Source organism: Podarcis muralis, chromosome 4 (genome assembly GCF_964188315.1).
Source record: "Podarcis muralis chromosome 4, rPodMur119.hap1.1, whole genome shotgun sequence".
Taxonomy (NCBI): domain Eukaryota; kingdom Metazoa; phylum Chordata; class Lepidosauria; order Squamata; family Lacertidae; genus Podarcis; species Podarcis muralis.
This window is the reverse complement of record NC_135658.1, coordinates 78,181,248-78,203,109: the sequence shown is the minus strand read 5'-3', so window position 1 is coordinate 78,203,109 and position 21,862 is coordinate 78,181,248. Positions and strand designations below refer to the sequence as shown.

The window sequence follows — 21,862 nt, the reverse complement described above, 5'->3', positions numbered from 1 at the left end:
CATGTACCACTAGCAAGTGCCACCCATCTTATATCAGTGCAGCTGGTTCTTCATGCTTAAGTGCACAACCTTACATTTGTCCCTATTGATATTCATTCTGTTAGTTTGGGCCTAGTTCTCTAATTTGTTATGGTCACTTTGAATCCTGATTCTGTCTTCTGCAACATCTAGCTTGGTGTCATTTGCAAATTTGATGGGCATCCCTCGAGTCCAACCTGTATGGCAGAACCTCTATGGATATGGCACACCTAGAGTGGCACTGGGACATAGTAGGGAATGAAAAGGAGGAGGAGGAGTTTGTATTTGATATCCCGCTTTATCACTACCCAAAGGAGTCTCAAAGCGGCTCACATTCTCCTTTCCCTTCCTCCCCCACAACAAACACTCTGTGAGGTGAGTGGGGCTGAGAGACTTCAGAGAAGTGTGACTGGCCCAAGGTCACCCAGCAGCTGCATGTGGAGGAGCGGAGACGTGAACCCGGTTCCCCAGATTACGAGACTACCGCTTTTAACCACTACACCACACTGACTCACAGTGCACCAGTGCTCAAAGGGTACCAGACTCAGCTGCTTATCACTTCTTGAAGCACTGCCACTTCTCCCCAAGGAAGCTCACCATGACATGTTGAGAGAGGATTGGGCCAACTGGAGGCCTATTACTTTGCACACAGCCTATTCAAATCTTCGCAAAGCTCAGCAGAAAAGGCATGTTTGTGTGTTGGTGTACGTGTGACATGGGGAGTATGTGTGTTAATTTTACAAAACCATAGCTTATAGAGTAGAGATGTGTGAGGTTCAGGACTGACTCTATGGAGTGTGGTGCCCACCTCAGGCAGCAGTGGTAGCTCCTTAGCTATAGTTACTGAGATAGCTGCCATTGACCTCTGTTGGAGGACAGAGTTGAATATGAAAGCCACATAGCTTGGTCTGGGCCTCTAAACTATCCTGGTGCTTCAGGTGCAGTGGAAGAATGCAGTCCCATTGCCAGTGTTGAAGTAAGATCCAGCTGCCAGTCCAGTGGCCTTCTATATGTGGAATGGGGAGGGGAAACCATATTGCTTTTGCCTCAGGTGGCAAAACATCTTGGCCCAGACCTGATGAGGCTCCATCATAAGCTTAAGCCCAGGACTCCATCATCTCTACCATCTTAATCTAGTCTTGATACCAGTTTTCAGCCTTTCCTGAAATGAATATTCTATCAGAGAGATACTAATTGGGGTGAGTATTGGGCAGAACAGGAATGTACAGGAGATAAAGTCATGAGACAAAGACCAGAGAAAGTCATTGGCTGTCATGAACAGCTTGTTACAAGTTCCATTATTCATGTCAGTGGTCCTCTTGTGTCAGTCTTGCTGACTTGATCCCCCCCATTACGGTGCAGGCATGGCAGGTGAGAACGGCAGCGTATTAGCCAAAGCTGCCATGCTTTCTCCGCCTATTATTTCAAATTAATGTGGAGATCCTTAATTGAAAATACAGAACAAGCCCCTTAACTGCAGGCTACCCACTTCCTTCTGACATATTTGGCGTCCATGAGAGAGGTAACGTCTCTACTAATTAGTGAGGGAAAGAGAAAGGAAATTGTATTCACTGAGGCAAAAATAGGGTGAAGAGTAAGGTTGGTTTATGGTTATTGAATGAAAAGATAACCTCATGAACTCTAAGGGAAGATCTCTTGTTTCTGTGTTGATTGTGTTACCAACTGCTTGTCAAAGTAAACAACTGTATTTTCTAGCTTAAGAAGTCTTTATACATTACATTGGTTCACTTTCTTTTCTTTTTTCTTTTACCTTTGCCAGGAAGCAGAGATAGGAAATGGTTTTATTTCCACATTAGATTGAATTGTAGACACTTAGCCAGCCTCACTGTTGGCCTCAGACTTACATTCTCACAAACGTCCTAGATTACCTCACAGAGTTGTTGGGAAGCTAACATTGAATTGTATCTAGAAATCTGTCTGATAGCCATAAATGACCAGGAATCCCAGGCGTTATTTTCTTTAAAACTCTGCAGATATTTCAAGAGCAAAATGTTTCGTTATATATCAGACACAACACACATTGCTTAATAATAAAATAAATGTATATATTTTTTAAATAGCTGGACAAAAACAAAGCCAAAACTAGACAATATTTGACATTTCCCCTCTGAACCTCTTGGGCACTATTGAAATACATTGCACATGCAGAGAGAAAACTTACACGTCTACAGCATGGTTCTTATTAGATCCAACCATTTTTAATATATTTCTGACACAGACAAAAATATACATCTATTAACAAATAATAGCCACAGATACTACCCTGTTTAAATAGCAGACTTACAATTATATACTGACGAGTTGCACATTTTACTCAGTCAAATCAGCTTGAAGGGTAGACAGGTGATCTTGACCATTTTCTTTCTACTATTTAAAATATTTTAGATACATTTCAAAGATTAAATGGCTGTACTCTATGAAAATAAAAGGCTAAGATCTTATTGTTGCTGTGTATATGATTAACACTGTTAACGTTTACATTCATTTGAGGCTCTTGTAAGGTTAGTAATGTACATCTATCACCAGCCCTTGAGGGCAAAAAGAGATAAAATAATATTGTACTGTTGACATGGGCTCATCTGTGGACAGGCTTAGAATCTAGTCCCATCCCCTTCTCTTAGCATTACAGCTTCTAGTTTGTGCAAAGCTGTGCCACTGTTAATAGCAGTGAAACTTGATCAGTTTGGGCAAATGGGGCACTGCCCCACCAACCTCAGTTTGTCCCCAGGCAACTCCCACCTGCCGCTCTTTCAAACAACCAGTCCAGGACATGCCTATCAGCTTCCACCCTCAAAGTCTCAATGCTTCCCTTGTTCAATGCAGCAAGGGGATGAAACTAGCATTAGCTGGGTCTGACTGCTATTGGCTCTGGTTCCACCTGTTCTTGGTCACCCAATGGGTGCCCGTTCCAATGGGCACAGGATGGAGTGATGGAGGACCCACTCTGTGGGCTTTACAGGGCTTGGCTCTCCTGTCCACATCTGAGCCTTTCCTACCCTAAAAAAACCCACTTGGCTGAGCCCTTGCGCCATGTTGCTCTTGCAACAACATCAATGGGCTACTGCAGTGCTGGAGCTCCTTGCGACAGACCTACAGTTTCAATAACCATTGCTAGTTATCAGACGCCGTGGTGGGGAGGCTCCCTCGCACTCATGTACAGAAAGAACAAACAACAAATAAAAATAAGATAGAGCGTAATCCAGTCCCACACAGGCACAGTGCCCACAGAAATGGAGGATTTTTGTAATGGCAAGAGACCCTGTTTCTCACCCCTCCTCCCTGCCTGCAGGTGCAAAGGCAGGGGAGCAACGAGGTCTCTGTTGAGCCTACGGGAATCCTTCCTTCATGGACTGGGCCTGTCCTGGTCCAGGAGTCAGCTTTGCCTGTTGAACAGCAGCCTGAAGAGGAGAAGGCGGAGTGACTCCACCTTCAGCTGATCAGTCATTGAGGAAATGGGGGAGATGTCAGTGGTGAAATGCAGCTGGCTTTGGCATTCTTAAATGGAGCTCTCAGCAGCAGCCTGGGGTTCCTAGCTCTACCTAGCTGCTTCCTGCTTTCCATCTGGACCGTTGGTCCCGTGGATTCTCTATCCTCTGAACTGTCTCACTATGCAGATTGGTGCCTGTTCAACCCTCAGAATGGATTTGACTTCAGATGTGGATTCTGCTGTCAGGCCAGCGTTTCTTGGAGACTTCTAGCCCCAGCTTGTTCGGCAGTGGGACCCAGATGGGCCCACCATTTTTAAGTGTATGCATTCAATGTTTTGCGTGAAGATATGGAAAGGTCATAGAGGAAAGAGCAGCCAGTTCCCAGCTCTGGAAATTCCCAGCACCTGAAAAACTCAGCACAAGAATTACCATTCAGTCTTTGGTTGTACATTTCTTTCTATATATCTCTGGATACAGGTGACAAAAATGTGCACCCAGCCAATCGGCTCAAAGATTTCCCATCTGGCACATACAGCAGAATTATTACAGATCATTTGCCAGGTTTTTGTGGTGTTCTGAACAGTGCTATGGCGAGGTTTTCATCTGTGAAAAGCTCTAGGCCGTCCTGTTGTGCAACACTGTATGCTCGTACAATCATTTTAAGAGATGGCCATAGGAAAGGCTATGCAACTAGGGAGGCCCTCTGAACCTTCGGCCATCGATGTTGTGAGGGTGCCTTCACAGAAAACATATGGAAACCACTGCAAAATATTGCTTCCTTCAGGTCTACCTTGTGCCAGCTGTCCTGACTTGAAATAGTGTGTGATAGGCTCAAAACATCCCTACTTTCTTCTTCTTGTTAAGATACTCCCTGATATGATACAGGAAGATGAGTCCTGATTGCTGAGCCATGATAAACCTGGGTAGAAATGTGGGAACCTGCTACACTAGAAATGTACCAAGCTGCAAAAAATTTGATTACTTAAAAATGCCGCAACTTATCCATAGTTTTGCTTTGACACTCAGGAAAGCACATTTACAGCAATTCATTATTTGTCCCTGTCCCCCGTTTCATAAAGAACAGGGTGAAGTAGTTCTCAGAGTGAACTTCTGGAACTCCCGAGATATTAATAAATGTTTTAAAAAAATGAAATACTTTTGGATGGAAATTTGCATCATTTAATTTTGAAACAAAACTATTATCACAGTTCATTATCCCATTATCGGATCTACTTAGGATTAAATCATGTGCTATGTAAGAGATCTGTGAATGGATCTCTCCATGTAGTTTTGTTCTCCTAAATGGAATATCAGTGGGCTAGGGAAAGAGGAGATCTAAGCCTTGCGCTGTATTCCCATTCCTCAGGCATCACGGCCCATGGCCAGGGGTGCTTTTAGCTAGAAGTAGCAGCCAAGAAATATAGTTTTCCTCAGGGGATCATGGGATTTGTAGTTTTCTCTGCTTCATTAATTGAAACCCATGATCTTCGTCAGCAAATACTGGCTGAGATGCACAGCATTTTTAGTCGTCGTCCCCTGCCTCCCAATTAAATTTGAAGGGAGAAAATGACAAACTCCCTAATTCCCAGCGGGAAACAACACTCCTTAACACCAGTTTCAGTTAGGAGGCACCACAAGTTCCCTCCCATATGTAGTGAACCCTCCCTGATGTTGGTTGCTCATGTTCTCTTTGCAAAATTAAGGTTTTTATTGCTTGGGATGGAGGATTGGCAGGGAAGGACTGCCTAGCAGTTGAGGTGCTGAATAAACCAATCAGATGGGTGGGGTACAAATAATAAAATTATTAGTATTATTATTAAACCAGATGGACCCAAACTCAATGGAGTGATGCCTCTCCAATTGCCCTTCCAATTCGCAGTTCATTTCCAAGTTTAATTGAAACATTCAGTACTGTCCTACACACTGAAATGGTACAACCAAGCAACAAATGAATTGCATGGGAGGTTCTGTTCATTTGTAGTAGGGATTGCTTATTACACTTCCTCCGAACCAGATGCTGAACATTCATTATGGCTATAGTTGATTCTTTCAGGTACCTGAATAAAAGTAATTTTAAAATAAAAAAGTTACTTAATCTTTTTATTTTCAAACATTCCCCTCCCAAATACTAAGTTACTTGGCTTCATTCAAATGCTAGTAGAGCAACTTATTCTATTCCAGAGCATTTTATCGTAAAACACAACAATTTATTCCACAGACTATTCCTAGAAATGAGCTGAAGAGGGTTGTGCAGTGGTTTTTGTTTGCTTGTTCCCTGTCCATTCTTTCTCCCTCAACTAAAACGCCTCTGATCTCCCTTTGTTGCATACCCTGTTGCATTGTGGGGGATGTGAAAGCGATCTCTCTCCTCCGTTGGGCCGTTGTCACTTATCTTCTGCTGCGGATACATCGGGACTTGAATCGATATCACTGAAGGCCTCTTTGTTTGTGAAGGTGCTGCTTAGAGTCAAACTGTGCCGAGGGTTCACAGGGGCCAACTCGTTTAAAACAATATTGTCACTTTTCACAAGAGTGGCCTTGTCCATGTTCTCCTTACTATGCTTCGCAACAACGGCATCCAAGAAGTCAAATTTGGGTGGCAAAGTGCTGCTTTCAAACAAGTATTTTGCCAGATAGGATACTCCAATGTTAGTGAAGAAAGAGGTAAGCATGGCTAATGTTTTAAAAGGGAATCTCTGAATTTGCTGTTCTTGATCCCAACCAGGATAGAAAATCAAGGGTTGCAAGTGCAAATACGGTTCTCCTCCAGTAATTCGTAGTATGACACCAAACAGATACCCTGCAACGGCGCCGTAGGTGTTGGTTCCTTTGATGAAGAGGACACACAAGAGCTGGGGGAAGATGATGATGTAAACCAGGTCAGAGCTGAGGTACCAGAGCCCATAAACCGACTGAGCTAGTAGGGCCATTGCTGTTGCTGCTGCTCCAAACACAAAAATGGTAATTCGCATGACCCAGACTATTTCTTTGTCTGACGCCTGTAAAAGAAAGGAACAAAACATTGTTTTCTACCAGTGAGTTTTCTTACAGGAATATCCATAAAGGACAGAATTATATAGATTTAACGTGATTAGCGGGGGAAAAAACCTCTTGAATCTGAAACATCCATAACCAAACTGACCTGAAAGGATTCTGATATTTATCAAGTTCACTCTTCAAATCTCCAATGACTACAGAGCTTTGGAGAGGAAATCCCGTTGTAGGACACGGTACTTAATATTACTGAAGTCAAGAACAGGTCTCGAAATATCACAGACCATGAGCTGTATACAATAGAACAAACATTGGTTGCAGCTTGAGGTTAATCTGGAGAGACCTAAACAGTGATCCCAGATTTGGAAGACGCACTAAGCCAAACTATGACTTAGCTCAGTGCAGCGCCACAGCAAAATGACAGGGGAGGATTGTGAATCATCTTCAACAAGTAGCTTGAACCGAGGCAGAGGTTCATTGCTCAGAATATACAACCACTGAGTATACCAAGAAAATCTGGGCTTCTTTGTGTACCAATTTAATGTGTGCTCAAGGTATTGAATTGCCTTCCCTTGTTCCTTGTGGGTAGAACCAGGAAGGCATTTGCACACAGCCCAGAGTTTCAGGGCATCAGAAGCTACAGTTGTAGGTTCCTTAGATCCAGGGCTATTTTTCTAGAAAAAGAGGTCACAATCAGCACCTCCCACATTCTCTTGGAATGGCAATAGCACCCACCTGAGAGGTGCTGGAACTAAGTTCCAGTGACTCCAAGCTGGGGGGGGGGGAAAGCCCTGCTCATATCTCTATATTTTGTGCAGCTCAGAAACAACTAAGTGCTCATCTTTCTTTCTGTGTTCATTGTGCCACCAGTCACTATTGGCAGCATGGCTAATCCTATCGCAGAACGAAACTGGGGTTGCAATAGTGAATCTTACACTTTGCCGAAAAGATAGCTGGTAGATGTTCCGGGCAAACATGGAACTCGCCGATAAGATGGAAGAGTCGGCAGATGACATGACAGCAGCAGACACTGCCCCAAGGCCAAAGAAGGAGATATACACTGGGCAAAGGTACTGGAGGACGATGGGTAAAATCATGTCAGCTTCATAGTTGTCTTTGGGGTCTGAATCACCATACTCTGTCTGGTTCCAATCTGTAATGCAAGCACACGAGTATTATGACCAGATCAGCACAAATGAAGCTTTGACTTCTGCACTGAGGGAAGCGTTTGGAGCCCCATTTGGAGCATTTCAGGGGTGTCCACTGCCAGCGGTGGTTGTGGCCAGAGACAAAAGTTGGGTGGATCGATGGATGTGATTCTTACCTTTGACAACAGGCTACATCGCACTCACCTAAAACTCAGGTTTTTACACCAGTTCACCTCTCCTTCCAGACAAGCAGAACACATTGTCACTGTTCAAGGACACCTTCCAGCTAGGCAAAAACTCTCAAGGAGGGTGTGAGGCAAAAGCAAGGAGAGGTGTTGCTTTGGCAGGAGCAAGGAGGCAGTGAAACAACTGAGGACCAGATAAATCGGCCTGGAGGACTACGTCTTGGCCCTGAGTCTGATGTTATCTACCTCTGCATTAACCCTTCTTTTATAAGAGTAGTATTTCCAAGTATGGTGTGTGTGTGTCCATATCTATCTATATTTATAATCTATCTATCTATCTATCTATCTATCTATCTATCTATCATCTATCTATCTATCTATCTATCTATCATCTATCTATCATCTATCTATCTATCTATCTATCATCATCTATCTATCTATCTATCATCTATCTATCTATCTATCATCTATATCTATCTATCTATCTATCTATCTATCTATCTATCTATCTATCTATCTATCTATCATCATCTATCTATCATCTATCTATATCATCTATCTATCTATATCATCTATCTATCTATCATGTATCTGATTTTGGGATGGGATGGGGAGAAGAAAAACTTCCCAAGATCACCCATATATATATATCCATATCCCCACCCCAAGTGTGGGCAAGTGCTGAATACAGATTTCCTAAGGCTCAAACTAGTTGCTACATGTATGGCCACATTTAATAAACAATTTGACCCTTAGAAAACCTCGATTCAGCCTTTGCTTGGTAGGTGGCTCAGCTTGGGGACATCCACACATTTAACGTGTGATAATATAAATGTTCTATGCATCTCTCTGTGCTTTAAAAAAGGAACTTCAAGGGGAATCAAATCCAGACTGCAGCGCAGAGGACCTTTCCCTCCATGTCATGGTCCCGATGGAAATTCCCCCCTCACCTACAAAGCTGCTGTTTGTGCCAGAAAGGAAGCTGCTATTGATGCCAGTACCAGCTTCCCTGGTGGGTCAAAAAACATCTTCAACAGAAGGGAGAGTGCTAATCTCTTTCACCACTCACTGTGGTCCTGATCATTGTCCAAATACTGTATTCCAAAATTGGGATAAGTGCAAATTTCTATGGATAGTAATGCTTCATTTTGCATATTGTTTCAGAAAGTGCAAATTCTACGGATTTCCTTGTAAATGAGAACTGGATTGGGTTTCTTCGCCATCCCTGCAGTAACGTCATTCCCTTTGTACCCACTGCTTTAAGTAACGGTGATCTGGGCACTCAGTGTACCTGTTGATGCGCCAATGGCACCAATGAGTACAGCAGGCACTGCCATCACAATACATCCAAAAGCTGCCAGAAAGGATAACACTTGTGCGTATGTAGCAGAAGAGGAAGAGAGAACCCGCTGGAAATATGCTTGCCATGGGATTCCTCCTAAGGTCTGCAAGGAAAAGGAAGGAAACCCTCCATCATTTCTGGGCTAACAGAAGATCATTTGAGTTCATTTGAATACATGCCAAGCTACTATTTTACTATTTCAAAATGATTTCACCCAGTATTTAAACCTGTAATCATGAAATAGCGGCACCTTCAGCTCGAAAATGTATTTAAAAACAAATATTGGAAGGGTTTTCTTCTGATGGCAACATGTGGAATTGAGGCAAGAAGGTGTTTGCTCCCATAAAGCTAGATTTGCTCTGGTGCCATTGCTCCTTGGCCCAAGTGTCTAGAGAGCAGTATCAGAGGAGAACATTGATGCAAATTTTCAGCACCCCACACTTGCTAAAAACACAGCAGGAAAGGTCAACTCAGTCTTTTAACATCAGGAACGCTTGTGCTCTCTTATTTCTGAACAAAGCGTAATCCCAGAGAGCAGCTCCCTTGTAAAAGGGAGATGTGGCAAGCCTCAAGAAACATAGTGTACCCTGTTATGGTGTGTAGAAACTCTCTTCTCGAACACAGCATCCCCCCCAAAAAAACTTCTGCTCATTTCCAGTCTTGTTCAAATTATCTACCAGTCTACTTTCCTTGCTCCCTCATTATTTTTCCATTCTATCCTCCAGCGGGTGCAGAATGCTGCAGTGAGGCTCCTCACAGGGTCTCTGCCATGGGAGCATATTCACCCAGTGCTTTTCCAGCTGCACTGGCTCCCGGTGGAGTACAGGGTCAGATTTAAGGTGCTGGTTTTGACCTTTAAAGCCCTTCACGGTCTAGGACCCTCGTACCTATGGGACTGCCTCTCCTGGTATGCCCCACGGATGACTTTCAAGTCCATAAATAGCAACACCCTAGAGGTCCCGGGCCCTAAGGAAGTCAGATTGGCCTCAACCAGGGCCAGGACCTTTTCAACACAGGCTCTGGCCTGGTGGAACGCTCTGTCTCATGAGACCAGGGCCCTGCGGGATCTGATTTCTTTCTGCAGAGCCTATAAGACAGAGTTGTTCCACCTGGCCTTTGGCTTAGAATCAGTTTGATTCCCTCCCCCTCTTTCTTTTTCCTTTCTCCTCCTGTGAAGAGGCTGCATCCTAATGTTTTAATGTTGTATTTTAATCTTGTTTTTTAAATTGTATTTTAATCAACTTGTTTTTATTATTGGTTGTTAGCCGCCCTGAGCCCGGTCTTGGCTGGGGAGGGCAGGGTATAAATAAAATAATATTAATAATAATAATAACTATCCTCCGTGCCTCCTTAATACAAGATGCTATGGAAACTGGAACTGGAAATCATTTTGAATTAATCACTGTTAAGCTTCTTTAACTTTTCTCTAACCTAATCTTCTTCTTCGTCTTCTTCTTCTTCTAAAAAAATCTATCAAGTGCCACCATATTCCTGCTCCTGACTATTGGTATCCCACCTTCCCACTCCCTTTAATTACAGATTCAGTCATCTAATGTACCTCAGTATCCAGCCAATCCAATCATAATAAGAGTTTCCTAAGTCACCTGCAACAGAGGTGTCTGTCCACTTTTTCAAAGCTGCTACATTAATGCATGATTATTGTTAAGTGGCATGTGGTTTGCTTCAACATATGGTTAGATAATTAAAAAGTAGTTATTGAGCATCTCTTGCTTAGTTGGTCTGCAATTGTAGAGTTTGTAGAGTAAAACTGTGAGTGGCAGGCCATGGTTTGTCACAGGAGTGCTCACCAATAAGAGGAAATTGTCAATCCACTTGTAGATGTCAGGTTTTTTAATGTTTCCAAGCCAAGGCTCTTGAAAGACAGTGTGTACAGCTGTGTATCCAATATCTGTCACTGCAGGATGGGACATGGCAAATGGAACACTGATCCACTAAAATAAAAGAGAAGCTATCATTCAAAATTGGTCACTAAGGAAATAATGAAGAAATAGCAGCAATATTTGATTAATTAATCTCTTCCTCTTTTTCCTTTTTAACTGTTATTCAGGTCAAATATAGATTTCAATAACTAAGAAAATACAGGCATTAGTTTTTCTGAGTACCAGGATTTCTTTCAAACAGAAATAAAATTTGGCACAGAACATAGGTAACAACAGATTCAAATGGAAACATAAAATGAGTATATTGCAGACAGGATATTTTCTAAGCTAAGCTTATAGGGCAGGTGTAATACCTGTCCTACCTTGAATGAGATTGATAAAGACGCGTGAATGTATTGTTAGGATATTCTCTTCTGAAGAGTGAGGACACACTATGCAGTATTTTACAACCAAAACACATACACAAGTTAAAAATGAACTAAACAAACTTTAAAAATGATAGACCCAACAAAATAAAAATAATAATTTTCCCCTTTGAAAAAACATCAAGACAAAATCAAACGGCAATGCAATATCTCTGGAAGATACTTGGGTTCTGATTCTGCTAAGTTTCCAATGGGAAAGAATGTGGACATTTCTCTGTGCACCCTTCCCACATGCATTAAACACCAAGTTAAGATGTTGCTCTGATTAATTTTGGATATAACGTCTGTAAAATATAAATGGTCAAAAATATATAAGGTCAAAGCCATCCTCTTGACTTGAGCCTGAAGCATAATAGGGATCCAGTGTAGAAGAAGAAGAAGAGTTTGGATTTGATGTTCCGCCTTTCATTCCCCTTCAGGAGTCTCAAAGCGGCTAACATTCTCCTTTCCTTTCCTCCTCCACAACAAACACTCTGTGAGGTGAGTGAGGCTGAGAGACTTCAAAGAAGTGTGACTGGCCCAAGGTCACCCAGCAGCTGCATGTGGAGGAGCGGAGACGTGAACCCGGTTTTCCAGATTACGAGACTACCGCTCTTAACCACTACATCACACTGGCTCTGTGTAGGAACAGAGCAGTGGTCTAGTAATCACTCTTGTCAAAAGACAATTGTGTCTACCACTACTTTTCATGGGCTGCACCACACACAAGTCCAGCCTTAAGGGTCACAGGGGAATCACAAAGAGTCCAGTGTTTCTCAAACTTGAGACTCCAGCTGTTGTTGGACTACAACTCCCATCATTCCTAGCTAGGAAGACCAGTGGTCAGGGATGGTGGGAGTTGTAGTTCAATAACAGCTGAGGGCCCAAGTTTGAGAAACATTGTGGGAACAGTACTAGTATTCAAACTGGAAGCTTTGCTATTGGGGTAAGGTTATCCTGTTGTTGTAAAGAGGTGGGCACAAAACATCTTTGGTTCTAGTTCTTTCCTGACCAATAGGAGTCAGTTAAAACTGTAAATGTTGCAAAGGAACAAGGCATGTTCCTTCTGCACATACTACAGATACTATAATTATAATTACACCTGTACAGTTTGACTGATGAGAACATTATTCCCCCCCTTCCACACACCCACAGAGTTGTGCAGCACCTCTCTCACAATTCAGGCTTAAATAAAGCACTTGCAAGACAACCATCGTTTCAGACACATAAATATTATACAGAAACTTACCAGTCCAAAGAAAATGCAGAACAGCTGGACCACATCAGTATAGGCTACTGAGTAAAGTCCACCCACCAGTGTGTACAAAGTTGCAATTAGGGCAGAAATAGTAACCGATATATTGATATTGATATCAATGATCACACTTATGGTGGCACCTGCAGCAGAGGTTGGGGTTAAGGAAGGGAAACAAACCTATTTTAGAAATGCACGCTCCTTTTCAATCTGTTTCAGTTTTCCCCAGTTTCTAAAACAACACTATTGCTTGCTGGAATCTTTTAAGACAGATTCAGAAATAGTCTAATCTTTTGTAGGAAATGTATACTTTTTGTGCATTCTGCAATTTTGTTCATTCTGCAACTATGTCTTTTCAGAAGTCTGAGGTACATGATTTCTTAATTTAAAAAAGTGGTTGCTTCTTGAAAATATATCCACGTGGTATTTTCTCAAAACTACCACTGTCAAGTTGGTCTTCCCCATGACAGAGTGTTTCAAATTCTCCACTGGCCATCTTTAGAAGCATTCAGCGCTGGTGTGAAAATTCTGTAGGCCACGCAGGAGAACTGCATGAGGCACTATCACCACAAACTATCTTGTTTGAAAAAGGGACACCTGCCTGTAGAGTTGTGAGAAGAAAACACAGAAAAAAAAGGAAGAAGGAAGATCTGGCGAACCCTGAACTCTGTGACAACAAAACTCTCCAAACTTGCACAAAGTCATTATGAGGCAAGAGTGTTCAACGTATGCTGACATATTTTACTCAAACTTTAAAGGCAGCTCCAGTCTCTGAGATAAAATGTTAAAGGCATACCTAGAGGGGTAGGCTCTGATCTGCTTTGGGGTTGTAAGTCAAAAGTCTGGGCCAGATTAAACTAAATAGTTGTGCTAGCGGGAATTAGTCCCTCTGCTTTCCCCCCTCTTCCTCACCTCCATCAGGTGTGTGTGTGTGTGTGTGTGTGGTCATCTCTCAGAGCAGTGCATTTGGGGTGGGGGAGGAGGGGAGACCATTCCATTAGAAATAGAACCTAAACACACACACACACACACACACACACACACACACACACACGATCTCTTGAGTTGTGATCTGATAACTAGATTTAGAATTTTTAAAAAATCTAGCCACCCAAAAGAGATCTTTTCCTATGACATTCAATAATGTTATATGGCAGCTACACCTCCTATAGCCTCTCTTTGATGGAGAGGCTTCACATGACAACTTGCTTTTCACTTTCTTTGGCACTATACAGTAATGCACACTTTGGCTCAGTTTCACTGCGCTTAATTGCTATGCACTTGATGGCTTGCTCCTGAATAGTGGGGTTACCTGACCCCACTTTAAATGTTGCATTTGAGTTGATCTGTCAGTTCTATCTGTGGTGTTAAATCTGCAACAGTCTTTCTGAGCGTTCATGATCACACATGGATGAGTGAACCAGCACTAAGTGGATCGGAAGGACCAACAAGCTTATACTTGAGTATGTTGCTCTCCAAGGTCCTATCTCAGAGTTGATTTCAGCCATGCATTGTGTTGCCTTAACGCTCATAACTGATAAATTCCACCTAGCTCCTAGTCTGCAAGTTGCCCTGTTATGAGCCTACCAGGCTGAAAGGCATTCACAGTGCTCGCTTTCTCATTGTGAAGCCACAGAAAACCTTTATTAAGTTTGAGCTGTGTGCTTTTTTTTAAATAAAAAGAACACATTTTAAATTCCCTGAAAGTTGTTTAAGCCACTCAGCTTCCATCACCTCAGCATGCAGTTATTCTCAGACTCTTGAGCACTTGCAATAAAATTATGGTTAAAAAGTTCCCCATTGATTTCCAGCTAATCAGAGCACAGTTGGAAAGAAGGCTGATTATTTTATTTTTAAAAGAGTGCAACACCAAACAACTTTATATGTGCAGTTGATGGGGGTTTGTGTGTGTGCTTTTTAAAGTAGCAAAAGTTGCAAAGGTCACTTACAGTAATTCATCTGAAGGGTTTCCCCCCCCATGCTAGAAGAGTTATCAAACTTGGTTCTTGCAACAGAATGAAAAACATTCAGATACAAAATTCCACCAGGGACTAAAATTCAGTGATTTCATACTAAAAACTCTAGATAATAACTTTGTACATGAAGTTTCAATGGAAAGCATCATGCAGTTTCATTACTACCGGTTGAAAAAAGAACTTTTTCACATGTTAGAGAAGTGCAAACACACATGATAAAAACACACTCTTTATACAAAATATGACATGCAGACATAGCACATACACAGGTTTATGTGTGCACAGACAATGCTTTAGGTATGTAGTAGTCATATCCCATGTTAACTCTTTCATATGTGGGACATGCCACTAGCTCCTCTACCAACCAAACTGGATCCTAGATTTTTAAGGCTGCAATCCTACACATACTTATCTGGTAGTAAGTTCTATTTAACTCATTGGGTCTTATTTCTGAGTAGATCTGTATAGGATTGCATTGCACATCATTAGTTCAGATTAAAAGATATACAGTGGTACCTCTGGTTATAAACTTACAGTAATTCGTTCTGGAGGTCCGTTCTTAACCTGAAACCATTCTTAACCTGCCGCCGCACAATTTCTGTTCTCATCCTGAGGTAAAGTTCTTAACCTGAGGTACTATTTCCGGGTTAGTGGAGTCTGTAACCCGAAGTGTCTGTAACCTGAGGTACCACTGTATGTATTCTACATTATTTGATCAGTCCCAGTTCATTGCATGCAGCAGAATTATGGGGAAAAAAATTCCCATGAAATCTTCTATGGTAATCAAAGTACAATAGCCAAACACTAGTAATGAAAGATATCATTGCTGTGTTTTGAGCTCTTCACTACAAAGGCTGAATTGCTTAAAATCAACAAGAGCATTTTCAATTGCAATGTAATCTCTTTAATATTAAAACAAGTTGGGTAGCTAAAACCTTTCATGATGAATCTTCTCAAATGTTACTATAAATAATAATGGTTCTTTTTTGCCGTCAGTTTTCTGATAAACAAGTATCATCACATGACTAGGGTCACATGATTTTATGGTGAGCACTTGGGTTTAGCTATACATTTCTCTATGCCAGTGTACTTCAGGCTTGAGTTCCAGATATTACTATACTTCAGCTCCCATTGTGCCCAGCCAGCTTAGCCAAACATCAGGGATGAGGGAGTTGTATTCCAACAACATCTAGAGACCCAAAGTTGAAGACCACTGGTCTATGCCACATGGATTGTTAGCATTTGTATTGATCGCTTTTCAATAGTTGTCCTCGAGCCACTGGCTGGATTTCTTGGCTCCATGTTATGACATAGTATTCCTTACCTAATGCAGAAAAGATGGCTGCAGCCCAGAACATTTCCCCCATTAGGGCAGGTATGAAGATAAGTCCTCCCATTCGTTTTCCATAAATTTGCTGAAAGGGGTCCAGCATTGTCACATAGCCTTTGGAACGCATGGGCTTTGCAAAAAACAAACCACCTGAAGTAACAAACATGAGAAAGACAATAGACATGAATAATAGCAAGTGATCTCAGATATGCCTGGTTCCATCTCCAGTAATCAATCAAAATCTGTGGTTCTGCACTATTTTAATATATTTTCCCATTTAATAGAAGACTTCAGATATTCAGCGGACCACTAGTGGTGTCTTGGGGTTGCAGTGCTCACCTGACCTCCTGACAGCTGAGTCACTGCTGAGAGGAGAGGGAAAGGGGTGAATTAGTAGGAAGGTCAGTGGGGTGCAAATGGACTGGTGGAGCCAGGCCAGTGCATTTGCACCACACTGACCTCCCCACTGCCTTGCCCCACCCCCCACCCACGTTCTGGTAAGTGGTGGTGATTCAGCAAAGGGGACCGTGAGCTTTTGATTATAAGTACCACCTTGAACATATGGGCATGTTTCACAACCATACATAGGCAGATGATTCCTGTTCTTGTCTCTGAGAGAAAACATCGTGTTCACACAGGGGGATGTGAATGTATTGGCGGCAAATTACTTTTCATCTAGATGAGAAGAAGGAAAATCCCTCCCATATTCAAGATTCTGGAACAGTTCCTTCCTTAAGGGCCATTGATACAGACCTGAATGAAGTAAATCATTGCACCATTCAAATTCAGATTATGCCCAATTGCATTCTGTCTCAGGATGCAAGCAAAAATGTTAACTTTGTGAAGTGCTGAAAGCATTGAAAAGATTTTGGATTCTCATGAATTCCTGAGTTTGGTGGAGGCAACCAAATAATGATGATGGTGCTTAGCAGTTTTGATGTGCTGTTACATTACTAAGCTTGTGAGTAACATAATTGGCGTCTAAGCACAGACTAGGGCTTTCCCTCTACCCATCATAAACTGTCCAATGCACCATTACTAATTACTGCCAAAGAAATGGCAATCTGGTCATGGGATTGGCTCTTGTTGCTGGCAGCCTTACTCATCATCACAAAGGTGTAGTGAAAAAAAGTACACATCGCAGAGAATACCCATGACAATTGTGTTAAAGCTCCCTTCCTCTCCAAGACCCCCGCAATGTGTTCTTAAAGAAGACAAGAACAAAGTTGCAGAATATACCTGCAATATAACAGCAGTCTTGTTTAAGAACACATTGCAAGGGTCTTGCTATCACATTATTGCTGTCTTATAGTGCAACAAAAACCGGTCAAAAATAAACCAAAACATTTGTGGCGTGACAAGTTACAGGATTTCAGCAGGAAGTTATGAGCTTATGCACTGATTCAGGTTGAAGAAGTGTGACTGCCCCAAACAGTGTTAAAAGTGGGAATGAGTCTTACTGTCCCAATAACACCATGAGCAGGAAATCATCAAGAATGCACAAGTAAACTGATGTCTGGAGAGGCCCCATGTCTTACTGCAGGCCAGTTAAACATAGGTCCCATGTCATGTCTCAAGTGCTGAGTCCCTCCTGCCCATTTCGCAGAAATATGTCTTAATGAAAAGAGGAACAAGGAGACAGTCAATCTTCTAGCTCAGTGAAACAATTCATCTTAGCTTAAGCTTTAACTAGACTGTTTCAATTATACTTGACATTTGCTTGGGTCATAACTCCAGCTTACCTACAACAAGGCTAAGTGCATATCCGATGGGTGCCTGGGCCCAGGCCAGTCCATAGCCTGGTACATACACAGCCTCCGCTGTCCCGTTTATGTAACCACCTCCAACCCAGGTGGCTGAAGAAACGGAGATAAGCGTTAAAGCATGTAGTAGACAGGAAAAAGAGAAACAACATCCTTTATTTGTGCATCAAACACAGAATCGTAGAGAGGAAGAAAAATCGCATCTCAGCTAAAGAATGCATAGTAGATTTACAGCACAGAGTCAGCCACATCTACTAAGACATCAGTTCTATTGAATTCAGCAAGGCTTACTCGCAGGTAAGTGGCTTGGGACTGCAGCCTTAGCTACTCTACAGAACTAGAGATAACTAAAAGAGAGAGAAGTAAACTGTAATAATCTAGTACACCCACCCATGTGTTAACCTTGACGTCATTTGCTATTTTATTTCAGGTGCATGGCTGAATTAAGCTTTGGCTTTACTCATATGTTTTGCCTGCACACATAGAGGAAATGGCAGCATCTGTGATGTAGCTCTCTCCTGAGCAGCTAATGAGTTGATTCTCAGTGGCATCTCCATCAAATGGGGGGGGGGGGGTGTTGAATGCTCTTAGGCAGCTCACAGACAGAACAGATATGTTATTGTTATGAGTTTGGTGGGGGAGGAGTAAACTGTATGCTGAGATCCTTTGCCTGGGTCTCCTTCTAGTTCTTGGAATAGCCAGGCTAGCTTCCTGATGAGGTGATTGCCTGGGTGATGGGCCATTAGGGGGAACAAAGGAAGTGGAACTGTGTGAGATGGCAAACGGGTGGGGCACCCTCCTCCATCTTGCGAGTAGTTAGAAAGACAAAGCCAGAGTTGAGAGCAGAGTGTAGAGTGATGTAAGCTAAAAGCAAAGCTTGACGTAGTATAACATCATACTATAATGTGGCTAGCTATTCTTCCTGTCCTGTGATCTCGCTGAAGGCAATTGCTGGTCTGTCATCAGACTGCACACCACCACCTAGTTCCTGACTCACTGCGGCATAAAATCCCCACAGACTGAAAGGGATACAATAAAGCATTCATCCAGTACCATGTTTCTGGTGGTTTAGTGATGGATAACAGACATAAACAGAGGTTGTGTGAAGCATGTATCCCAGTACTAATGCCGTACATGCTACCAATCTCCCCACAATGGAAGAGTTGCAAGGGGAAAATAATAGCAAAACTCATGTTGCTATCTGCTCTGCTTGTGGTCATGGCAGAGAAGCTTGTTGTGTACTTAGCATGGTTGCCTGTCAAGAAAATGCAATGGGATGGCACAGATGGTCAATGCCGCTAAAAATCTTTTGTGTGTGTGATAGATATATGGGTAGGTTCTTAATCTTCTTTATTATGTGAAGCACAGACATGATCTGCTGAGTGATTTTGCCAATTACCAAAGCTCAGAACTGCTGACTCTTCAGGTTGATTTCATTTTATCAGTATTCAGTTTACATCTGAGGTGTTTGGGGTTGTTTTTTTTTTTTTAAATCCATTAAAGAACACCATCACCTAGGGTGATGCCTTATTAAGTAATACTCAGATCAGACCACTTCAAATTAGTGGATTTGTTACATGAGTAGATTGATTTCAGTGTCCTCACTCTGAGTATGACTAACCTCAGAATTCAGCCCACGACTTTATTGTTATCTGTTTAACAGTAGGATTATCAAATACCAGACCCGCTTTACAGCCAATTTCAATACTTTGCCAAAAACATTCCTGTCAGTGTGAATGACTCCCAAGTCACTTTCAGACAAATTTACTCATCCCTCCCACAATCCATGCACTAAGATTATTCCATCTCCCTTAAGCAGTGCTGAACTGCATGCTTACCTCAGAGACTCTGAATAGAGCCCAGGTTTTCTACAAGCCACAGTCTGTCACCTATGCAACACGGTTACAGATAGATATGCCAGAGGTATGCAGCTGTTATCATTATGCCATATAGAGATTCATTGTATATTGTTGTAATAATTTACAATTCTACCTCACTCTTCCTCACAAAAAGCCCAGTTCAACAAACATAAAACAAAACAGTGTTTTTTTAAATGTCCCCCCCCCCAGCCTTTTTTAGGAGCCCATGTCTTACACCTGCAATTGGTGTTTGGGGTATAAACTTAGCAAATAGAAAAAGGTATCTGAATCTGGAGCTGTGTTTCATCTGGTTTTAAGAGCATTTGCTAGAGCAACAAATGGCAGAGTTTTGATTTTAATATCAAGGCAGTCTTTCCCCACCCCTGGTAATCTTAATTCAGGATATTTTAAAACTAGGGAATCTTATGTTGAAATAAAGTTACAAATTCAGTCAACTAAAGGGAAGAATACATGTAACTATGCAAAAGAGTATGTAATTAAGGAGAGAAGGAAACAGACTGCAATCTTCTGCCTCTTTAAGTCCCGTTTAACACAGTGAGTTGTCTCCAATGCCAGTCTCCTCCTCAGAGCCCTACCCATTGACATTAAAGGACATGACTAATTTAGGTGCATTCATTTCAAAGGTCTACTCTGAATATATTAGTTGGATATAACCCTGTGAGACTTACTTCAGAGTAAACACATAGGATTGTATTGTTATTGATTAGAGTCCATGGGGTCTATTGTGGATCAGCTTCTGGCTTGTGGGGCAAATAGAATACAACAATCTAAGAACAAGCTCGTTGACTATCTTGGGTGTGTAGACAAAATGTGTAGCTGAATTGTAGACAAAAGTATGCATCTGTATTTTATTGGAATGCAATCAATTCCAAACTCATTTAGTTCATTTATTTTGGAGATGAGAGTTTAACTTTTTTTTAATACTAGGAAAAACGATTATATATGCGGTGCTAGTTAAATGTGTTTTGCTATTCCTTGTGTCTAAATCTGTTTAAATGTGTTGTTTCTTCTTAGTCCTGCCAGTAGGATTTGTTTGCATTTTGCGAACAGACACATTTAGCTTTGAATTCTTTTCTAAAATTTAGATGTTTTGCAGTCTTATTTGTCTTAAAGGTATCATTGAACACATTTTGCCACTTTCTAAATATTTATTAACATCACTAATCACAGTAGACAGCTGGTGTTTCTCCTGACGAAACTGCCTGCAAAATTCTCATCATTTTCACGGCTGGCAATCAGTTCTGTTGACAGAACTGCATCTAGTTTCCTTTGAAATGTTAGAACCTTTTATTCCTGGCTGACAAAACACAGATCAGCAAACATCCCCCTGGCCGCTATTTTACAATTTGCACACTAAAAATCAGTGCATAATTACTTACACTGCAAAAGTATAAATGCTAGCAGAATTGGGAATTATAACCCTACCAAATATTCTCTTTTCTTTACATGGTGTATGAGTGGGTTCTCTAATGTGGCAGCTGTAGACACCCTGGAAACCTTAGAAATTCCCATGGCATACACCAAGATCCTCTTTCCTCCCAAATTTTTAAAAATTTAAGTTATCCAGGGGAGGTTTTTAGTTGTGGAAGCATGTTCAGTTTTTTCTGGTCTGTGTTTCTTTCATTTGTGAGGCATGTGTGTGTATGTTTTGCCTATTTGAGGTGTTGTTGTTCAAAGTATCACCACTTTTTCTTCTGTGAAACGGGTATTTTGTGGTGTTCACAACTGTTTCTTAGATTTTAAAATGTGTCCCTGGACCTAAAAAGGTTGGGGACCCCGTGTGCATGGCTCCAGAATCTAACCTTTTAGACAAAGAGTCTTGCGACTCTCCACTTCATCAATGCTAATGCCACAATAAACTGATTAGCCTTCAAGACTCCTTGTTGTTTTTGCTTCCACAGACTAATGTGGCCGCTACTCTGGAATTTTTGTTCACAATAGGCAGCCTTTCAAATCATGAGCAATAATTACACCCTGAAGTAAAAGGAGAATAATGGCTCCAATTCTTTAATCAAAATGGTGGAAGAAGGCAGACTTTTTCTTGCTTTAACTGATATACTATTTCCCCTCCCCAGTTACAATCTGAACCCCAACCTAGCCAGTATTTGAATGAAAATTTCAACGAAATCAACAGGAACTCATTCGTTCAACAAAGTTATGCACTTATATGCAAATTAGTCCTGGACAAGTTTAATCGTAAACCTGAAATTGACTGCA

At 41.7% G+C, this 21,862-nt stretch overlaps 1 protein-coding gene across 4 annotated transcripts in view; it reads right to left on the bottom strand.

Annotated features, from left to right (window-relative positions):
* Positions 1-2,063: 2,063 nt before the first annotated feature.
* SLC5A7 (solute carrier family 5 member 7) overlaps positions 2,064-21,862 on the bottom strand; it is a 34,069-nt gene continuing 14,270 nt past the window's right edge. For 3 of the 4 annotated variants that reach the window (XM_028727982.2, XM_028727984.2, XM_077927629.1), the window contains 7 exons: positions 17,745-17,858; positions 15,997-16,152; positions 12,691-12,839; positions 10,945-11,088; positions 9,086-9,239; positions 7,397-7,614; positions 2,064-6,466 (listed from right to left, as the gene is read on the bottom strand). In XM_028727982.2, coding sequence (XP_028583815.1) covers positions 5,852-6,466; positions 7,397-7,614; positions 9,086-9,239; positions 10,945-11,088; positions 12,691-12,839; positions 15,997-16,152; positions 17,745-17,858 — 1,550 coding nt within the window. In that variant the 3' untranslated portion in view covers positions 2,064-5,851. Of the gene's footprint in view, positions 6,467-7,396; positions 7,615-9,085; positions 9,240-10,944; positions 11,089-12,690; positions 12,840-15,996; positions 16,153-17,744; positions 17,859-21,862 lie in introns of those variants that run through there. The other variant, XM_028727985.2, reaches the window with a different exon arrangement.